At 35.7% G+C, this 21642-nt stretch overlaps 1 protein-coding gene across 1 annotated transcript in view; it reads right to left on the bottom strand.

The window, feature by feature from the left end:
- Positions 1–21642, bottom strand: part of OLA1 (Obg like ATPase 1) — a 94259-nt gene that overhangs the window by 18879 nt on the left and 53738 nt on the right. Inside the window, exons 6-7 of the mRNA XM_063400493.1 lie at positions 19062–19142; positions 18702–18799 (exon numbers count right to left, since the gene is read on the bottom strand). Of these exons, the coding sequence (XP_063256563.1) occupies positions 18702–18799; positions 19062–19142 (179 nt within the window). The remainder of the gene's footprint in view (positions 1–18701; positions 18800–19061; positions 19143–21642) is intronic.

Below are 21642 nucleotides of genomic sequence, written 5' to 3'. Positions count from 1 at the left end.
AGCTTGCGCTTGCAAATCTTTCATATCATATAAATGCATTGTTTTTGACGTTTCTCTGTAGCTAAACATCACATCATTTCACTTTTTCCAAGTAGCTCAAACATGCATGGGATATATAAGGAATGTGATCTGATCTACAGTTACATTGAAAAGAAAAACTATGACATAAATATGCAGTCAAAAATGTAAAACATTAATCATCTCCCAAGTAAAAGGAAAAAAAATCTAGATTTCCAACAGCCTCAATAAAATGATTTCTACTTTCTGTAAATTCATTCCTGCCATCCAAAACAGCAGTTGAAAACACTTCATCCGATTATGCAAGAAATGACTATAATAATACATACATCCAAAGCACTACTGACATTGTGAATTATTTAACTTGCATCCAGATGCTTTCTTATCATTAGAAATGTTGTTTATTTGCTTCAAGCAATCACCTACACTCTTCTAGCACATAGGGTTTGAGAAACGTTCCAGTAACAATGAACACTTCAATGACATTTTCAATGAAAAGCATTGTTCCTATTTTAATCTTCTCCTGTTTTCTTCTCTCTTAGAAGCAGCATAGAATTTAAATTTGGAAAAGACCCACTCAACAGGGAAGAGCCCTAGTGAGTAACAGATGGTTAAAAGTAGACCTAGTCAAAGGAAAAATATTAAAAAATCATATTGGGCAGTTATTCTGGGACACGATAGTCTATGCATTTCTCCACCAAAGAGTCACTTAATCAACATAAACAATGCAATTTTAGTCTTAGTTTGGTTGAGTAATGACACCATCAAAGAAGAAATGATGACAGAAAATAACCTTGGGTAAACACAAGTAATTTGGTTTAAAGGAAAAAATAAAGCATGTCCTCATAAATTTATTCTCTCATTGATATGACATATGATTTTCCGTGCAGGAGAAATACATCTATAAAGTATTTGATAGTGTGCTGTGTGTAAAACTGTGCATTCAGTGGAGAAGAAGGGAAAGTGGATTTGTAGAGACTGAGGACTGAGCAATGCACTGGGTATGATAACAGGAGAACAAATTAATCTTTTAGGGTACTAAATCAAGCTTCACCAGGATCAAACTTAGGGCTGACCATGTTAAATGCATTAATGACCTTGACACAAATATTAGTTGCATGCAAATTTTATGTTCAATACAGGAGCAGGAGACATTTTCCTCAAGGAAAGTCATCATCATTGTCAACTGAGAGTGACATAGAAGGGAGATCATACTAGGTTAGTGTTCTTTGAAGCAATTCTAAGCCACCAGGACAATGCAACAGGGAAAAGGCAAATGCCATCTACAGATGCTACTGCAAATGCTTCCCTTTCCTTAACAGGATGCTTTACATCTGCATACAAGGTACTCCTGACAGCACATGGAGCACTACGAGCAGCTGTTGTCAGCTAAATTCAGAACATGTCTAAGATTATCAGAGAGATGGGAACCTCATGTAAATGACAGAGAGAGAGAGAAAATTGATACTGCCTGCTTTAAATAAGTACACGAGATAAACACCAATTAGGTAAGATACTATTTAGTCTACAGGACAAAGCTGCCTGAACCACCAATGAAATAAGCCAGCCATGGAAAAAAATAGGCTGGAAATTAGCAGAACTATTTCAACCCAGGGCAGCAGCAAGGTTCTGTGAACTGCCTCCCAATACTAAGTGCAGAACAATCAGCTGCTGTTAAAAAAACAAAAACAAAACAAAACAAAAAAATCCACAACAAATCACCACCTTAATTAATTTATGGAAGTCATTACACTGTGTTGCTACCAACAATAACTGGTTCTGTACTGAATGCAGAGGAGGGATTACAGTAATTTAGGGATTACCATATAGTTACAAGGAAGCACTACACTTTGTGAATTCAAAAGTACTTAAATGCTATGCAGAAATGCACAGGAGGACAAAGAGGTCTCAATTTCATACAAATCAAGTTCCTACATCTTCTGTAAGAACCAATGCCTTCACTGGGAAGAAGGCAGAAAGAACTCAACCCCCACATAGTGGACTTGGCTAGTGCTGGCCAGCTGACCAGCAGCAGTAGGACTGCCAGACTCTGTTCAGTGCCTCATGTCACTGCTTTTTAAAGGAGGAGTAACAATTTGGAATCAGGGTCCTAAGAAAACAAGACTCAAAACTCCTGGACAACCAGACTTCATGAGTTCCTCTCTTCCAAAATAAAATGTACATAAAGTCAGAAGTAGCCCATTATATCACACAGAGTTACCAGTACCACTCGCAGCATCGGTAAAGCAGAAGAGGTGGCTGCAGTACTTGTATCATAGCTTGGCAGTAATTCATCTCAAAATTTAGACAAGGCACAATTTTTAAAATAGCACTTATAATAGCACTGGGCTTCATCAGACTAACCAGTCAAAGAAAGAAAATTAAGAGCATTATAATTTTAAAGTGTGCAAAAATTTTAAATCAGGTTTTCCTACTTGGTATCACAGATATCTAAAAGAGACAAAGGTAAAATCCAGTCCCTCATCACCAAATCTCCAGGCATGTTTAACAGTCTTTAACATAAGGCCTTCCTTCTACAGCCCCACATTAGTATGGAGTTTTGCTCCAGAAACAGGGAATTCCATCAGGAGTCTCCTACCTACCCCACCCTATTGCATCCTCAAGAGCAAGCTTGTCCTCTTCATGGAGTAAGGTTGGCCATAAAGAAAAGGTACACCCCTAAGCAGCCAAGCCTTTGGGGCAGGACACTGATTCTGAAATGCACTGACAACCTTCATCGTGACATTTTCTGACTTTGAAATGTGCCCCATTACAGCATTAAGACACTTAATATAGCAGCACATGATTTCCATTTTATAAAAAAACAACCAATAAACATGCTGAATTCTAAACTGAATGTGCTAATTAAATACCCATTACACAAACTTGTCTTTGAGCTAATGGAACTAGAGTGAGCATTTGCCCCCCAACAGACTAGAAGCTGTTGTTCTGCAAGGTGTCACAGGTACTTGCTAAGAGCACAGAAGCAAAAAGACACAGTACCTCTCAATTTCATGCCATGGGTTCCAAGGAGAAAAATCTAAGAAGTAGAGCCTCTTCTGATTCTTTTTCCTAAAATATGGCCACTTTCCCATCCAACAGTTTTTCATAGTCTGTTGCACACTCTGCTTTCTTCTCCCAGTGTTACTCTCCAATCTTCAAAGCCTTCCACCCTGGTCCAACAGCTCTTCAGCAAGATGCTTCCAAATGTGACCCACAGAACTGACACCACTGAATTCACACCTCCCTCCTACTCTTGCTTCGGTCACTCCCATGCTCCTACTGCCTTTTTTCTCATTTGCAGGGTTTCCAGCTCTGGTCCTGCTCACAGACCCACTTCCTGCTCAGCTTCCTTCATGCTTCAGCATACAGAGGTACACCTGAGACACTTCAAAATTCCTGTTAGGTCTGCTCCATTCTTAAATTTAGCAACAGCTATTTCAGAGAAAAATTCCTTAACCACTGTGTATCTCAAAGTATTTAGCATTACATTATTTATCTACCACTGTACTGTCTTATAATTTTGCTTAAAAATAAATTGTACAAATACTGATATTTTAAAATTTGTTCTGCACAAATCCGATGCATACTGATCATTTTTCCCACTAAAAAGAGGGGGCAGTAGTTACATAATAGGCTGAAATAAACAAGGCTCAAGTCTAAAATACCAATTAATAAACAAAACAAACTAACAATCCACTGTACAGTTTAAGTACCAGAGACAATAAAGATATACCAGATAGATAAAGTAAGATTATAAAGAAATATTAGATACAAACCCTTCAGTAAAGTCTAGGAAAGCACATAGTTGTACTGTTAGTGCTAAACCCTTACCAGATGAAATCTTTTCTTTACACAGAAAAAGGACAAAAAAATGGGAATCTAAATACAGCAATCTGAAACATGATAACACTAACCAATACTATATCTTTCCTTGAAACAAAAACTTTTCTTGGAAAAAGATGCAGTTGATAGTTTCTCTAGCACATTCATAGCTATTGCATCTGTTTTTCTGGTACAAACCTGTGGAGTCTGCAACAAGAAATGCCATGAGTGCAAAAGACTTCATATATTCTAGACAAAGCTGTGCATGTCCTCAATTTTCCTTTTCACCACAAAGCAAGCCCAACTATACATTATGAATCAATCAGAAAGAGGACATCTTTTTTATGTTTTATTATAAATAACACAAAGTATGGAACTTCACAGTGATGAGATGTCTAAGCCAGAAGCATTTTCCTAGCTCTACAGCAGTTAAAATAGATTACGTAATAATCCTTTACAGAGAAAGCTCTTACTGAATTTGAAAAAATCTTATATGTTGCAATTTTCAGAAAAGCACCACAGTAAAAATGCATTCCACTCATTCAGAAGCAAGCCAGATGCAGTACCATAGAAGCTGAAGGTACTGCTCAATGCAATGATTCATAGTTTCTCTAATAGGAAGATTCAGCAGTTTTCAGACGAGACCTTTATTCCCTCTCTGAATAAATGATGCCTGAAATTTTTATTCTTGTTCTAATGGAATTTCAATGGCCTTCAGTGCAAATCTACTGGAAATTTTCGCATATTAAGTGGAAAAAATTAAATGATGTTAACCACATTTTAATGTGATTAAGGCTGACAGGGTCATTATTTCTGCTAATCACTCAGTTTAAAAAGCTCAAACAAAACTTTGTAACAGCCAACGTTTTTTCTGTTTTTCTGTATGTCTACTGTAGCTGAGAATTAAAGCCACTACTGAATATGAAACACAGCACATATCATAAAAGGATATATCAAATGTTTGCTGCCATTTGTACATGGATTTCATCATAATTAATTTAAATTTTAGAAAGGAGGGAATCATTCTTAAAGAATGTATACTCTTTATTTCTTTTGTCTTCCTCAATCAAAAGACAAAACAGAACAAGAGAATATGTATTTCTTTTCCCATAGGTCCTATTGAACAAGAGAAAACATTTCTGCATGTCTTTACTGTGAACCTAAAGGTACGTGTAATCACAGAAAACAATTTCTTAGAGTGTGACTGTTAGGCTCTGCAATAGGGAGTTTTGCTTATCACCACTTAGGCTGGCATAAGCTGGAAAATGGGCATAAAGTAGAACAGAATGAGGAGCAAAGATTATATAGTTTTCAGAGTGTCTTGTAGTTCACTCGCATGGAGGATCAAGAATAGGACAGAAAATGAAGGAGACTGCTGTTCTGGTCACGGGCTCAGCTCGAGCGGCACAGCCTTACAGCCAGCCCTCCTGCTCAAAGGTTTGGCACCGACAGCAGCAACTGCCACCAGAGCAACTCCCTAAGCCCACAGAAGCTTTGAGGATGATTGCACAGGGCAGAAGGACTTCACTTAAAAAACAAACAGAACTTTGTCTTGTTCATACTACCAGAGGAAGGGATATGTTGTTTGTGGGATTTGTATTTTGTTTCTTTCTGGGTGGGAGGAGGCTGTTCACAGGTTTTCTTAGGCTTGCATTTTTGGTTTTTTGAGGGATTACCATTTTTTGCAAAGATGACCACTGTAATGCTTACTGCCTGCTTAATAATTAATACCACCCTCTGTGAATCATCATTTCCAGATGACCTGTACCCCTCATGCCATGTTATCTCTTTCCTCACAACCTCTAAATTTACAGATGATTAAAAAGGGCGGGGGGGAAGCATTTCAGCATTCATATTCATTTTTTTCTAGGTAAGTAACTTGCTTATACTTAAGTTACTTTAGAAGAGAAAGAAAGTGCGGATGGACTGATTCACATTGATCATTCCCATATGGTTTAATAGATACATTTCAACCTTACTGAATCACTAAAAACTGCTTCTTGAATTACAAAAAAAAATCTTAAAAAAATTAAAAATAGTAAATAAAATCATTACCTTATTAACCTTAGGGCATGTGAAATTTATCTGAAGAATATTTTATTTCCTTCCCACTCCTTGGCAAAGTATCTGAACACAGAGATTATTAGATCTACTTTATGATTACATCAAAAAAAAGTAAAAAAGATGGTAGTTAATGATATACCAGTCTTTTTATATAAAACTTTACTTCTACTTTACTTCTTCGTATCTCACGTGTACTGCTAACTGTATTTCAACAGCCAGCAGCTTTTTTTCCTAAAAATCATTTGCTTCACACCTGAATACCTCCATAACAAGACAAAAAGTCCAATGACATTAGATGACTTACTATCAAGGAACAAACTACATTAACATCAATACATTACAGCTGTAGCTTGTGGTGTTCTCAAAAATAGATGTTATTGGTATTGTTGCACTTTCTAGTTTTAGCATGAAGCCATGCACTAGTGCATCAACTAACAACCCCACTGAATTCTTGTGCTCATCTAAGAAGAGACCCTGCTGAATGTCCTAATGCATCTTATTGTGAATCTTCAGCAAATAAAACTTCATGTATGAGCTCATGATGTGCTTTGCTGCTGGAAAGTCACAGGCTCTGTGGGAAGCTTTTTATCTTCCCAGCAGTCAGTTCTCTGAGAACATCAGTGCAGCTACTGTAGTTACCTGTAGATTACTTGTATTTTCTCACATCTGTGTCCAGCAATCTAAACCATGATGATAAAGGGTCATTAGGTTTTGAGTGAGGAAGGGGATGGACTAGACAATTTGCTCTGATAAGCTCCTTGTTGCGAGTGCCGGTTTAGAATGTGAAATGCGGGGTTATGCACATTCCCAACTCAAACGCCAGTGCTCTCACAGCACCAATTAGAAATCATGCTTAGCCCCTCTCAAACTACATGAACACATCTTACCTGAAATTCTTACCATTACAATATTGCAATAAACTAATTCTGTCATGGTAAGAAGGACATCAACTGTCTATTAGCCACAAAAGAATTCAGGTACAATTACTAAGATAACTGCTGTTTGGAGCACAGCAAAGCAATTTCCCACAGTGGGGCTTACAGTTCAATTTACCAGTTGGGCAAATATTTTGTGCTCTGTAGTGGTCCACAGAGTTAACAGTTACCTGTAACATTTGAGTAGTGTTATACTTGGAGAAAACTTTTTTCAACCTAAACAGGTGTTTCAGCTTTATCCCTTCACATGAATACAGATTTTTTCCCAACCTTTTTCTAAGAACTCTTTTAAGATTTTCATTTAGTGTTAAATGCAAATTCTATGAAAGAGCCAATGGGTCCATCTTCCCAAGCTACTCACAGTGAGATCTTGTTAGTTATAGGCTGCTTGGAAGAGGAATAAGAATAAGCACAATGCCACCTATAAAATTATGTTAATCTTCAAGTAACTTGATGAGGTAGTAACAGGCTTTTTCCCCTTCTTCCTTGTGGGATATGCTTAACTCAGTAAAAAAATAGTAATAATAAAAAAAAACCCCAATCACATGAACTGAACAATAATGAAAGAAGACTGCATTTTCCTATGAAGCAAAACCAGGTTATACCACAAATACAGTGTACAGTTGTAACGACATGGTCAGTGACAGAATTGTCAGAAGCCCTTAAAATATTTATCATGAATTTTTGTGTCAAACCATAGTGAGTATCACGGTATGATGTTCAGATAAACACAGATAAACACACAGAAATACAAATGAGTCATTAAATATTTCTTGGTCACTGTACAAGCCATCACAAGGAATTCAGGGATTTAAGAGTATGAAGAATATAATTCCTACAATTCCCTTTTCCTGAAATTACAGTAAAACAATTACCATTCAAACATGAACTCATCAGCTTAGATAGTTCAAAAGGGGTTTTCTCCATTGTCCTTGCAGAGATGATGATATCCTGCTATGTTGCTTTTGAGTCTTAATTTCAAGTCAGTGAAGAAAAACAGAAGGCTGATATTTTACATAAAAAAGATCCATTTCCAAATTACAATAATCGTAACAATACATGAGCTCATAATAGAATTTCAACCAAGATTCAAAGACAGCATTTGAAAATGAGCTCTTTAATTTTATCATTCAGTTTTATTTTAAACATATACATCTTCTAGTTCTGACCGCTGCAAAAGAACTAGCTATATACACAACACTTTTTTTTTAAAATCACTCCATGGTCTTCGATGAAAATGCATCATTTTGAGAACATTAACAGTCTGCATTATCAGAAAAAATGAATCCTTAATAATTATTCATACACCAAGTAGCTGTAAACCCAAATCATTTCAGAAGACCTGAATGTGTCAAGAACTTTGACAATTATGACTGGAGCCAGGAAACTGTAGCACTGCAGAATTTCTTATGAATTTTTCTAGTTACTTTTTATAAATGCTGTCCTAGATGACAGCTTAATGTGTACCACATGCAATATTTATTCTTCTTCAGTGTCAGACTGTCTAGCCATCCAAGGGAATACAAAGAATGTCACTTATTAGGATAAAAGCACAAGGAAGGTAATCAAGGACATATGTAACATCAGCCAATCATGCCCTATTTCAACATCCTATTCCATTCATAACAGTTCAACAATTATTTGCTTACTGATAACTTGCTTTCAGGCTGTTTGTGTTCCCCATAATGGTGGTTTGCATTTATTTTGCTCTTTAGAATTGGACACTTGCTGCGCCATGCATGTTTGTCAAAACTTTCTATCTTCTGTCAAAAATAGCTTTAGCATATCAAACAATTTCTGTTTGTCAGAAATCAGTAATAGAACATTCTAGTTTCTTTCTATGTCAATAGGGTACTAACATAACTAGAGACCAGAAACAAAAGGGTATCAGATGCCACACATTACTGCAAGACAGGCAGCTAAATCCATGTTTCTATTTACTGTACTTTGATCATATAGCGGTGTCTTTATGTAAAGCCTAGTACAAAAATTAGACTCTGAATGGAATGGAAATGTACTTCAACAAGTCACTGTCTGAGCACAAAGACATTAACCTTGCTTTTAAGCTTGAAGACTAAATTTCTTACTAGTCCTCCATGTCTCTTTACCATACTTCTACTTATTTATTTATTTTACCAAATGCCTATATGAAATACCTGTAGACATCTTATCTGCTGATTCTAATCTATATGATGGATCAAGTTGTGAAAAAATGTTACTTCACAAAGACAAGTAGAGACAGGCAGATAGAGGGAGCCAAAGACAAACATTTACCCTCCATAGAGTTAATTTTAAATAATACTACTAATAATAAATTTTGGAAATCCTATGGGAAACTGGACACACATGCACATGCATGCACACTTCATTAATCTGAATATCCTGGGACATAAAGACTTTATTAAATAAAAAACAGGTATGCATTTAATGAGCCTCTGAAATAAAACATAAGCTGGAAGTACCATCACATGTTTTAGATCGGCAACATTGTGCAGGTTTTCAACATATTGGGTGTAAGATTTTTTTTTTCTTTTTTTTTCTTTAATAAAAGCCATTTGGATTTAAAAACATTTTTGCTTCAGGAATGTACTACTGTGCCAATGCATGAGAACAAGAAGACGACTCAATATACAATGAACCTGGTTAAACCCAATGAAGTACAAAACCAGCACATACATTTAAGTCTCTTTCACATAATTATCTTCTAAACATCTCTTCAGGCTTCAGAAACTAACACCAGAGCACAGTAAGTCCCAAAAATTATTTGGATTTTTAGTCTATTTAATTTCTCACCAAATTAACAATAATTAAGCTCAAGCCTTGGTAATAAAGGATAATAAGATACTCACACTCAATGCCTCATCTGACAGTTCTTCAATTAAACACAGATAATGTACAAAGTTTCCTCTACAATTTAAACAAGAACATGCATCTATTCCTGGTTTCCAGACAAGGATACACTGTTCCATCCACTGTAAGACTAGTGACTACCAACATCTGAACATTAGTCATCCATATTAGTCATTAGAAGAAACTCTAGCTGTGAAAATAAAATACTATGCCAAAACTTTAGAAGGTAAGATATGTTTCTTGGGAAAAACAAGCAGTTAAATGAAAACATGTTTTCAAATACTTAATACAAAATAATGAGCTGTAAATAACCATAAAATTTAAAGTATTTTTTAAAAAATGCATCTGATTTTCAAAATAATCATCAATGAAAAATGTCATCATCAACTGCAAAACAAAGAAGTCACTTAGAAAAAGGAAACTTAAAAAAAAGGGTACCAAAGCCATAGGAACCTACATTACCAATTGTATAAAAGAATCATCCTCCTCAAATATTTTTTTCCATTTATAATAAACATTTCACTGCCCGATGTTTCCATGTAGTCCCTCTATTTATAGAAAATAGAACAATGTTACAGAATGTATTCCCCCAGAGAAGGAGACGTTGCAGACCATTCAAAAGAACAATTTCAAGATGAGTATTTTTCCCAGACCCTACAGGTATCTCAAATACCATGCATGAGAGAAATAATGGTAGGTGAAATAAAATTAACTTCAACCAAGAGAACTCAAAGATATTAACACAATTCTGTAGGAAGTGATAGTATGAAATGTTTCAAAAAAGGAATTCAATGAGCAGAATTTTAGACAGACATACAGGTACTTCTCTGCAAATCAAACACTGCAATACTGAGTAACACATCATGAAAAGAAAGATACCTATCAATTGGGATGTTGTTCAAGAGGTGGTGTTAGAGTAATACTGATTGCAGTTCCCAATCCAAAATACCAAAGCAATATGAGCGTATTTTCTTGCTATTTCTTAACAAAAGACAATATTATCTAAGAGCTTTTTGCTTTTAAAAATGTCTAAAATCAAAGCTCATCCACCAGTTATTTCAACTGTTGATGTGCTTAATACGAGAGTTTTCCTCTCAAAACCCATCAGTTATAGGCAGCAAGGAGGTATCAGATCCTCCCACAGAGCAGGAGCTACTCCCATCACACCAGGTGAGACCACAGCCACTCACCTCCAAAGTCATTCAAGAGCTCCCTCTCCACCTTCAGATTCTCAACAGACCCTCACAAAAACAACTGCTGGTTTTTAAATGCCATGTCAGATACAGGAACAGCGATCCAAAAGATCAGGACACAACCTCATAGTATCTATTTTCCCCTTGACTTGAAAGAGAAATTTATTTGCTTTAAGGGCTATGCACAACTTCTATGTTGTCTAGTTGACTAAGACAGGCTAATAATGTTCATCCATTCCAAAAGGCACAATTAATAAATTAATACAAAGAAGAAATAAGTAACTTAATATTCAGTAACTTAAGGATAAATGACAGTTAACAAGAATAACAATCTCTTGCAAAGATCTTTGCCAGTTTATTTGTAAAGCAAAACAGGGCCAAACCTCTCTCTATTAAAAAACCCCAAATCCTACTTTCTAGGATAAGACCTTCTCATTAACGAGCTTATAACAAAAACCATGGCATATGCAGATCAGTCTTTACACTTCTTTCTCTGCCAAAATTCCCCTCACATGCAGAAAAAGGTAACTTGATAAACTAGAGCATATTAGGAGATAGCATTTTAACTACAAGGAGAGAAGTGTAACCAGACCTTTGCAATTTGCATCACGAAGTATTTTTTAAATCAACAATAAACATTAAAATACAGCAGAACAAAGCTCAGTCTCCAAGAAAATTTAGACACTCATTTGCAATCAAAGAATAATCCTAATCCCAGGGAAATTTAATTGAGGAAACTATTTCACCTTACTTGATTCTCATTCCTTCATCGCTGTTATAGGCAAGAATCAGTACAGTGAAAGTGACTGTGCTTCTAATACTCAAAACAACCCAAAAGAAACAAAGTCTGTTCTACTTCTCCATTACTAATGACGTTTCTCATCAGGATCTTCAAATGAGAAAGAGATTTTAACAGGAGTATCTGCAGGCTTACACGCACAGCCAAACTGCTTTACTCTAAAACAAGTAAGAGTGACACTCACTACTGAACTATTTACCACTAAAAGCAGGATTTGAAATCTGCGATAATGATATCTGAGATAATGATCCAATAGTGAGATGACAGCACTGATACTGTGATTAGTACCCTATTCTCCTCCAAACATTTCTGAGGACCTGTTGATGAGGCTGTGCTGATGATGCTCAGGACTAACAACCCTGGACTGGAACATACTGTAAATTTCAGAATCTGGTCCTCAATATGAAAGCTGGTCTCTTAAGCTGCTTACTTTCCTGCTTTCTTCCATTCTTCAACAAAGACAAGTGAGTAAAGCACAGTTTCTCCTTCACTTTTCCCATTTTGGTGTTTAGGACATCACTGTTCTGGAGTATGACGAAAGGCCTACTCTCCTAAATATAAACTAGTCTGAATCCAAAAACTTATGACATAAAAAGCAAGCTGAGAAACTCTGAAGCTAAAAATCCCACTTAAAGAGTGTTTAAAAAGGTATCAAGCTACTGAAAATCCCCAAACTCATTAGTTGTTAGTAAAACTAATATAGTAAACCCATATTAAACTATACATAGGTAAAACTATGCTTTAACCTATCTTAAATATGAGGGAAGCACTGCTTAGCCAGATAAGACAGCATTGCTCAGTGAGGGACCACAGCTACATACAGCAAACACTTAAATGATTGAGCACATTTGGACAATCTTCAAAAAAGAGGACTGACAGAACACAGTGTCTTTGCAGACGTCATTCAGGAGATAAATCACTGATAACATTCCAGAAAAAAATTGCAATTATTAGACAATATGGATATTTTCATTGAGTAACTTGATTTTAAAGTAGACAACATTTTCCAAAAAATATCATCTACTATTTCACCAGCACCAAGACTTTTAGGGAAATAGTGAAGAAAACTAAGGCATGAAGCACAAGTTTCTCCACAGTGGAAAGTAAGCAGCAGAAACTGAAGCTCTTTACACAACATATTGGGAAGAAGAAAGAACAGTTACCCACTACACAGTAACAAAATTTATACTCAAGAGACATCTCTGCATCTCAGGTTTGCTTCTGAGCAGTTTAAGCATTCTCTGGTTTTAAACAAGACTTAAGCTCAAAAAGGATTTTGTACCTCATTATGCATCCAGAGTCAGTCTTGAACTATGACTAGTTCAAGAGTCAACATTCGAAATAAATTACTGAGGTTTTATCTCCTGACTTTGCAACCTACACTTTAGCTATTTAGTAGTGCCATACTGTAATCAGGTGGACCAGAATTTGTGAAAAAAGCATCACCATACAACCTTGCCCATTTTTAAAACATACAGAAACAACTTCTTTGAAAAATTTTACTGTCCTAATACATAGTAACCAAGAAACTTGGCACAGAGCAAACTTGCTATCAGAGATAAACCATCCCACCTGGGCAAAAGGTGAACACTGGAGTCAAGTTAGACTCCAGAAGGTGCTTTTGTGTCTGGAGTGAGGTTACACACTGAAGCTGAGAATGGGACCCATCTTTCTATGCTTAAAGACATGTCCCAATACCTGCTGGTACCCAAATAACATGCATTCACATTCAAACAGACAGGGGACTCCAGAGGGGCAGAAAAAGAGAGCGAAGCAAAGCAGGAAGTCTGGTGAAAGATATCATCCAGACCAAAGGACTGCACTGGAACTAAGCCAGCAAGAATGGGATGAAATCAAAGGAGAGGGAATCTGGCAAAGACCCATGGAGAACACATCAGCTAGGAAAATGGTGGGGCAAAAAGTATGGGATAAACAGAATAACTAAATGAAGTCACCAGAATCGGTAAAACAGACAACTACAAGAAGTCAATTGGCAATGTCAAGATGGTGCTGGAGAGAAACCAGACTGCCATTTGGCTGATGGGTGACTAATTAACTTGAATTCATTATTTTAATTGTATAAGAAACAATGAAGAATAAGCAATTATTAAGCAAACAACATGCACTATCCCCTACTATACTAGGTAAGTGCACTATGAAAAACATAAGCAATTCTCTAGTTTCGACAGCCTGAGCTGTAAGATTCTCTCAGTCAGGCAGTAAAGATGTAGCAGGATGTCTTAGTTGTGGATATAGTTAGCTTTGAATATCTGACTTCTCAACTTGCGTGTGCAAAACTTTACTTATACCCAAATACCATAAATTATCTCCTAATAATCTTTTAAATCATTTCAGTTGCAAGGCAGGAACAAGAACTGTAATATATTTTTTTAAATATTATTTTACGCATTTGTCAGCATAGAAGATAACCTTAAAATCATTTAGCATCTATGTCAAGAAAACATCTCAACACCACCTTGGCATTACAACTTATGATTTTAAAATTCCTTCAAATAATTTCTCAAATACGTTTACTGGAAAAAAATGTAGCTGCCTAAACATCCATACCCGCAGTAATACAACCAAGAACTCCAAGTCTCCATTTATTACCATAAACGGTATATAATAACTCCATTTATAACTTTGTTTCCTAACTAGTTTAAAAGTGAAAGACCAAGTGAAACAGATTAATTCATGCTCTAACCTATGGAGTGTTCCTTTTACTTGACCCTTGAAATTTCTTCCTTCATGTCAGATTTCCCTACCCCCTCGATTTTTTTTTTTTAATATCTGGAACATCTGAAGCAGTATGAAAAAGATGAATAGAAAAGGATTATTCACTCTCATAATACAAGATCTAAGGAGCATCAAATGAAATTATGATGTGGCAGATCCAAAACAAGCATAAGGAAGTACTTTTACATATAGCACATAGTTAAGCTGTGGAAGTCCCTGCTCCAGGATATTGGGATACCAATATTGGATACCAGGATATTGGGAACCAAAAAATATACTTGGGTTCAAAAGGTGAATGAGTAAATTTATAGAATAAAAATCAGTCTAAAAGTATTAACCACAAGTATATCATATCTGGCTTAGTCCGTTCTACAATAACAGATTGCAAGAAGCTGAATGCATGTACCCCGTTTGCTTAATCTGTTCCTATAATCTGCCCTGGACATCTGTTAGTGGCCTGTCAGAAACAGGATGCCAGAAAAGATGGACCTTTCATCTGACCTAATTATACCTCTTCCAGCTTGAGAACACTAAAAATGCTATGAAAATTAATGGGCAAAATTTTATTTATTATGACATATATGTCACTTTTCTAAATACACAAGAGCAAAAAACTAAATCCCCTATCCTATCAACACTGATCAACATTTTTAACAGAATGCCTACTGTAACATTTTGAGAAAAATATCCTTAAAATAATTTTACATTTGGATATTCAACAAGTCTGGATTATATTAGAGAAAACAATGTTCAGAAATCCAAAATTAAGTCTCAGACAATTTAGTTACAATGCTAGAGATACTAGAAAATCTTTAGCAACATAACTGGCTTTTTGAATTACACACTAGCATAGGATGAAATTCACTTTATTAGACCTGAGAAGTTGAGTCAAAAGATCAGTTATGTGGCTTTAACATATACAGTATTTCCAGTGCTTGCTGCAAGTAAGTCTAAAACACCAAACCAAACACAATGCTAAGCATGGTCCACTACATTCACCCATTAATTAGCTCAATATATTTCATATTTGGAATCCATCCTATGAGCCACAAGAAGAACATTCTTTAGCAAGACTAAAATGTAAAGCTTAAATTAGATGAAGGGCTGATAAATCTGATATCCTGGATTTATGTCACATCCTGGGACTCAGAATACAGTTTTAACTGATCATTATGATTATTATTATCCCTATTTTGAATATTTTCATAGTAAAACTCAAATACAGTATACCATGCTTAAGGTACTAGATCCAGATGAAAAAAAATTAGGAATCACTAAAACAAGAGTTTAAATACTCATTTAGAGCACAGCAGTATGTATTAAGAATGGTTTCAGTGGATTCCCCCATAAACATCAAGATTACTGTCATCTGATCATAACACAAGTGCAACTAACACAGCTGCCATGTCAGCTTCTCTTCAGGGGCTAGGTCTTAATCATAAATCAACTGAATGACTAATTCAACATTGTTAAAACCAGCAAGTAACTGCTTGGAGCCATTCCAGTTTTTACATCTTTCAAAAGGTCAATACACCTACTCAAACACACAATAGTCCTATCTTTCACAGTGTTTTCTTCTTTTCTTGGATTGAAAAATAACACATTGGCACTTAAATATAAGTGTGTTTTAACTAACAATTATAATGTTCATTAATTCTGAAAGAGTGACCCAGTAAAACAAAGACAATTTTAGTTTTCCTCTACACCCAAAATCAAAAAGACTCTCCTCTGCTTTGCTGTTTTTAAACACTTTTATAGTTGCAAAAGTCAGATGAAAACATTTTATGGCTGAGCATTTCCTGCATTAACCTCACCTTTGTTATAGTAATATTTTGAATTAAGCTAAGAAATAAGCTTTTTCGAGAAGAATGACTACAACTAAATGTGGCTTGTATTTCAAATATGAATACCTACCCCTCAAAATAATAACAAAAATCACAAAGTGGTATCTAACAGTAAAATGTATTCTAATCATTTACATCTGCTTGCACCACATAAATGACAGAAGCCTACCGTTAGCATTCTTCATAGAAAACATTTATTCTGCTCTTAAATATAAAAGCTATGTTGCATAAACAGAGGATTTAAAACTGTGGCAGAGTGGCTGAAGGAAAGGAAATGGCAATCTTTCTGGTTCTAGCAGATGCCTTTCCCTATCACACGATGTTTCCCACTCATAAATACATGACAAATACTTCCTCAATCATTTTTTACGAGCAGGGATGCACAGGGGGTAGTCAATGGCTAGCTTGAGGGAAAATAGGAACAGCAGGAGGCAGAAACTGTACTGAAAATGGCTATGTGGTAAATTCTCTTCTGGAACATCACTCAGATACCCAGGCTTTGATCTTTCAGCTACAATTACACTCACATCCATGAGATCTGGGTATACTTTTTAAAAACTAAATCATTAATTGTAATAGAAACAGTTAAACGGCTACATTATATGACTCCTCAACTCAAACATCTGATTTTTTACAAATTAAAAATTGCAATTTATCCAAAGATTTGCTTTCAGTGGGGTTTAACTATGTCATCATCACAGTCTCACAAAAAACATGGGGTGACTGGCGACAGCTAAATCACAGACTGGCGTCGCCTAAGTAGTCTGGCTACCATTAGGGTCTGGGAAATGGTATTTACTGTACAATTAGAGCCAGTGAGCTCTACCTGTAATCATCCAAATACAGGTGTGAGGGTCCTTTTTTGGACAGGGAAACCAACTCATCCATTTTCACATAAACTTTCACAACTGTACTGTTACAGTAAACCTCAAGAAACCACAACATTTTTACTTTCAAAAAAGTATCATCTTACAATAACAGAGCAAATACAACTACCCGGATTTTAAATAATTCCTTGGGTAGAACCACTTCTTATATTCAAGCTGTCATACCCAAAAATATTTAGAGGAAAAAATTAATTTAAAATTATAAATTTTGGCCAAATATGAAGAGCTTACATTATTATATTGCTTGTCAAGTCTACTCTGAAGTCTCTGTTTGGACTGAGAGGGTTTACTATTAAAATACGTAAAATTTTGTTCTTTCGTACCAACACAAAATGTCTTGGAGTATCAAAAGGACAGTTTTAGTTGCAGTAATTTCACAGAATTTATTCTAATGATTTATTGGAGTTAACCATCTGACATTAATTATTGTTTTGGCTTCCAGTCTATGAATGTTTATTTTTCAGTTTAAAGCCTTCTCACTCTTTGATATCATATGGAAATGAGAATTTTTAATGGAAAATTGAAACCATGTGCATCTAAGTACTTAATGAAGTACAGGGAGAAACAGAGGGTGTACTTTAGGAGAATTCAGATATTCCGCTTTAGATACTTTTCACTTGTTTGGATGAGTTACATGCATATATCTGTTCAAGAACATACATTTATACATCTTCAAAGTATCTCACAAGTACAGTGTTTAAAATTCTGAATTGTAAGAAAAGATTTGCTGTTTGGTTGGGTTTTTTTAAACTAAACACACTGCTATAGATTTTCCTTCATCATATACTAACTACCCAATCTGTTCCCTCCTCCACAGAGCAGTATTTATGCCCCGTAGAGTTTCCAGTGATATGCCAAATGCTGTACTTCTCATGAGTGGATTCCCACCACATGTCTGCCATGTTAGGACTGGATCTTCATCCAGTTCATTGAATGTCTGAGAGATTGATTTTGTAACCATCACATACCTGAGTCACAATATTGATGCCAGAAACACCTGACTAAAACCCGAGCTATTCATGGCATTAAAGCCCATCAAAAGAGGCCTGTAAACCACAAGCAAACCATAAGAAGTGGCAAGAAAGTCAGGCACCTAACTGCAAATGGAAGAGTAACGCTAAAATGTGCAATTTTGTTTGAAAGACTTCAGTGCGACTCACATAGCTTTCGTCTTCTGGCATTCAATTCATTCTTTTGGAACGTAAAAGATGTTGTTCAGACAACCAGCATTATAGAACACGATAAAACCATATGCTTATTTACATTAGTACTTCTAAATCAAATCTATTTTTTTCAAAGTTAATGGATTCACGTTAAAATGTAAGGATGGAAAGCATATTCTTTTCTGCAGTTTCAGTCAAGGTTTCACCATACGCATTGTACTCAAGCAGCATGCCAATGGGAGCATAACAAGTAACAGAAGTGCAAGATTAGTTCATATAGCTATTTTAATTAATAGCCTTGGTGATCTAAATGTGCAAGGAATTACTGACCATTGAAAAATGTGAAACAGAAATATAAATTTAGACATTTAACCTGTGCACACTCACCACTTGTTTTTCTTTCTAATGTAGTCTTTCTCAGAGAGATTAACCAAGTAGATCATAGGTTTTGAAGTAAAAAACAAATGTTTGTTCAAAACGTCAATCTGGAAGTGAGAATAGAGGGGGAGAATTTTAAAAACGGTTTATATGAACTTGAATTAATTTTATGATCATTTTCCTCATGGCATGTCTGAGAAGGCTACAGTGTAATAAACGAATCACAGATATGCATAATTTCAGCTAATAAATTAAACATTCAATACACCATGAAGATGAAATATAAAAAAAACCCCAACAACTTTAAAAAGAACCAGTAACAGGTAGCAAAATTAGAAGTCAATTCATGGAGCAATATTTATAGCCTACCTCTTTGTCATTCCAATCATGATAGAAGCGGATAGCTTTCTTTTCATCTATTACCCATGTCTTGATTTTGCACATTACGTCCTATGCAAGATAAAAAAAAAAAACCAAGTCAAAAACTCAGCTGGATATCAAGACTATTCTCTTCCATAAACAAGGCATGTATCAATTAAGATTCAAAACATACACACAAACTAAAAATTAAATAATACCTTTTAGAAACAAATTTTTACTCTCTCAAAAACAAAAATTGCTGCTTTAAAAGTCACTAAAGAACAATATGGATTATTGAAGTAATCCAAATCTCACATTTAGAAAGTTACATACACGATACTCAAGTATCATCTCTTGTCACCAAGGGCATCAGCAGAGATCATAAAATATATGTAAAAATCAGTGCATTTTAGATTGCCTTCCGAACTCAGTAAGACGCAACATTTCAGCATCCAGAGGGAGAGACCACGTACAATATAAACATGCCATTAAGAAAAGGGAATGGGTGGGACAAAACACAGCAAATATATTTATTTTTTTTAAATTGTGAGCAAAAGAAATGGAGCCTATTATTGATGATCCACCCTCAAGAAATTAATTCAAACGGCCAAAGCCCTTTTTATTCCGCATTAATTTTTCGCCAACACCTTCTCCCTCCCCCCCCAAAATGAAACCTGCCAAAGCCTCCATTACACAATGGCAAGAGCCTTGCACTGGTGACCTCCAACCAGCTGCATTCACTTTCAGAACATCTCTCTCGGCAGGAAATCTAAAGGCCTTTTAGTTAGCAAGCTAGTGTGCATTCAGAAGGAGTAACTGCAGGAAGAGCCCAATGTGCTTTGTTTCTCTGGCCTTTCTTCACAGAAAGATTAATCATCTGTGAAATGGAAACGGCAAACAGCAAGTGACACAAACTGAACCCTTCAAGCCTTTCCTCATCAGTTTTGTGGTCGTGAATCCGAAAGCTGCGTGTGGCACGGTTTTCCTTACAGGCAGGTGTTAATAAAAGGCTCTTGGGTCTGAAAGGTCAAACTCTGCTCTTCTAGGAGTAGTACATTTTAGAGTCGCCTATTTTTTGTTGTAGATAATTTATGATCATGCTTTAAATAATGCATTTTTTTAAGTTGTAATTGATGCAACTGAGCATTAAGATCTTTAAAATACAAAGAAACGTTCCATGAACTGTTTAGCACACAACATTTTTTGCACTTAATGCTATGCAGTTGAAGTACATTTATAAACAACCACAAATAACATCAGTATTTACTACTGTCTTTTCTAGTCTTGCAGTAGCTCTAGTGGAGGGAAAAAAAATAAAAGAAAAAGCTCTTCTAAATCTTCAGATCCTGATTTGAAACACTCCAGGAACAGGACTCCCCACAGATTTTAACAAGGAAGGGGCAAGCTAAAACTTTTAATGAAATCTAACATGTTCTGCCTAAGAATAATCACTTTTACTCTCCTATAACTGAATTTCACTCATAAATGTTTAAAAGTGGCTAATATAACACCATTTCCTACAAGGAGAAGATCAAAATGCTATATTACAAATGCATTATGATTAAAAAAGCACTGTGCAGCTTTGCTATTAACTGTTCTTTAAACCCTAAAAGGCTTCCCATAGATCTCACTTGGCACTGCATATACAACCTTTGACAAGTAATGTAGACCATTTTTATTCATTGCCTAAAATTGTAGGCAATTATGTGCGTCACACTGGCCACCTGCAAATTCTGAATGCCTGCTCCAGTTGTCAGAGCAAAAAACTAATGTCGGAGGGGATTAATCTAGGGGGAGAGAGTCCTCTTTAATGGCTCCAGCAGGTGAAATGGCCCAGCTGGTTACTATGATGAGTGGCCAGAACAGCTTATGTAGAGACATGCAACAAGATTACACATAAAGAGGAAAACAGTGGTACCATCTTATCTTTAACCCTATGTGCTTTCTATTTTTTAATTAATCAGTATAAACACGATAAAGAAAGCAATTCTACTAGTAACTAATTTTCACTTAAGATCTTTATCCTCAGCTCCTCTTTACACAGATATATTTAAAAATCAACACAATCATCAAGATTCCTGTTCAGCAGTGAAGGAATTCTGATTACACACTATTTTGGGTTTTGAATTAGTTCTATAGGCACCTACCACACAGTTTTCAGCATTACACTTTCTCCCACAATAGCAACACATTTCTACATATAAACTGGTATCAATAAAAAATTGGCAGAAAAAAACCCCACTATAGCAGAACTCACCAGAACCAAACTTTTAAGTTTCTGCTTTAGCAGAAATGAAATGTTTTGTAATCACACTGTAAGGGGAGCTACATAACACGGAACCTTCAGAAAATTTCAAGCATCAACACAGGAAATAAAATGTGGCCTTTCTAAATCCTATCTAAGCACAGAGCTGCCAATCAAAACCTCTTTTCCACATTCTTATAGTGACACACAGTCTAAATCCATTTTGGCACTGACCTAATTTTAGTAAGTTCTCATTTACGTATCTGACTTGGTGCTGTTTGCAACTGTTGTTCTAAAGGAGTGGTTACATGGACAATTTCCACAGGTAAGGCTGACCTACAGCTT

This window comes from Prinia subflava, chromosome 6 (genome assembly GCF_021018805.1).
Source record: "Prinia subflava isolate CZ2003 ecotype Zambia chromosome 6, Cam_Psub_1.2, whole genome shotgun sequence".
Classification (NCBI taxonomy): Eukaryota; Metazoa; Chordata; class Aves; order Passeriformes; family Cisticolidae; genus Prinia; species Prinia subflava.
The sequence above is the reverse complement of the archived record's forward strand: the minus strand, read 5'-3'. Positions and strand labels throughout refer to the sequence as shown.